The 473-nt window shown below is 63.8% G+C and overlaps 1 protein-coding gene across 1 annotated transcript in view; it reads left to right on the top strand.

The window, feature by feature from the left end:
• Positions 1-473, top strand: part of LOC103916354 (wiskott-Aldrich syndrome protein family member 3-like) — a 5239-nt gene that overhangs the window by 3427 nt on the left and 1339 nt on the right. The window contains exons 6-7 of the mRNA XM_009323327.1: positions 7-98; positions 213-309. Coding sequence (XP_009321602.1) covers positions 7-98; positions 213-309 — 189 coding nt within the window. The remainder of the gene's footprint in view (positions 1-6; positions 99-212; positions 310-473) is intronic.

Raw genomic sequence — 473 nt, 5'->3', positions numbered from 1 at the left:
CGGCAGAACAGCCTCAACCGCCTCCAGCAGCCTCACGTGCCGCAGCCCCCCGAGGCTATCCTCAACGGGCCGAGACCTCACTTAGTCAAGGATTACGGGTAGGGCTTCAGCCTGCCTCTTCTCTCCCGGTGAAGGGATGTCCAGGGGGAGGGGGGCTTGGTGGGGGGCTTGCCTGGGCCTGGGGGCTTCCCACCCCATTTCTGGGCTGACAGTGGTGCTGTGGTAGTGGGGAGAGCCCTCCTCTGCAGCCGCCGTGGTCTGAAACTGCTGGTGAGACCTGAGGCCAAATCAGTCAGGAGCACTTTTGGGGTAACCTCATCCCAGATAAGGGGACGAGGTGGATGGAGGGGACCGTTTTCCCCTGGGATGTTGACTGCCTTCCCACCACCGCGTGGCCCATAGCTCATCCCGCCAGCAGAGCCCCCCCCGACCTCCGCGGGGACAGAGCTTACGCAGGGTCCAGAGCAAACCAA

Source organism: Pygoscelis adeliae, unplaced genomic scaffold (assembly GCF_000699105.1).
Source record: "Pygoscelis adeliae isolate BGI_AS28 unplaced genomic scaffold, ASM69910v1 Scaffold294, whole genome shotgun sequence".
Taxonomy (NCBI): Eukaryota; Metazoa; Chordata; class Aves; order Sphenisciformes; family Spheniscidae; genus Pygoscelis; species Pygoscelis adeliae.
The sequence above is the reverse complement of the archived record's forward strand: the minus strand, read 5'-3'. Positions and strand labels throughout refer to the sequence as shown.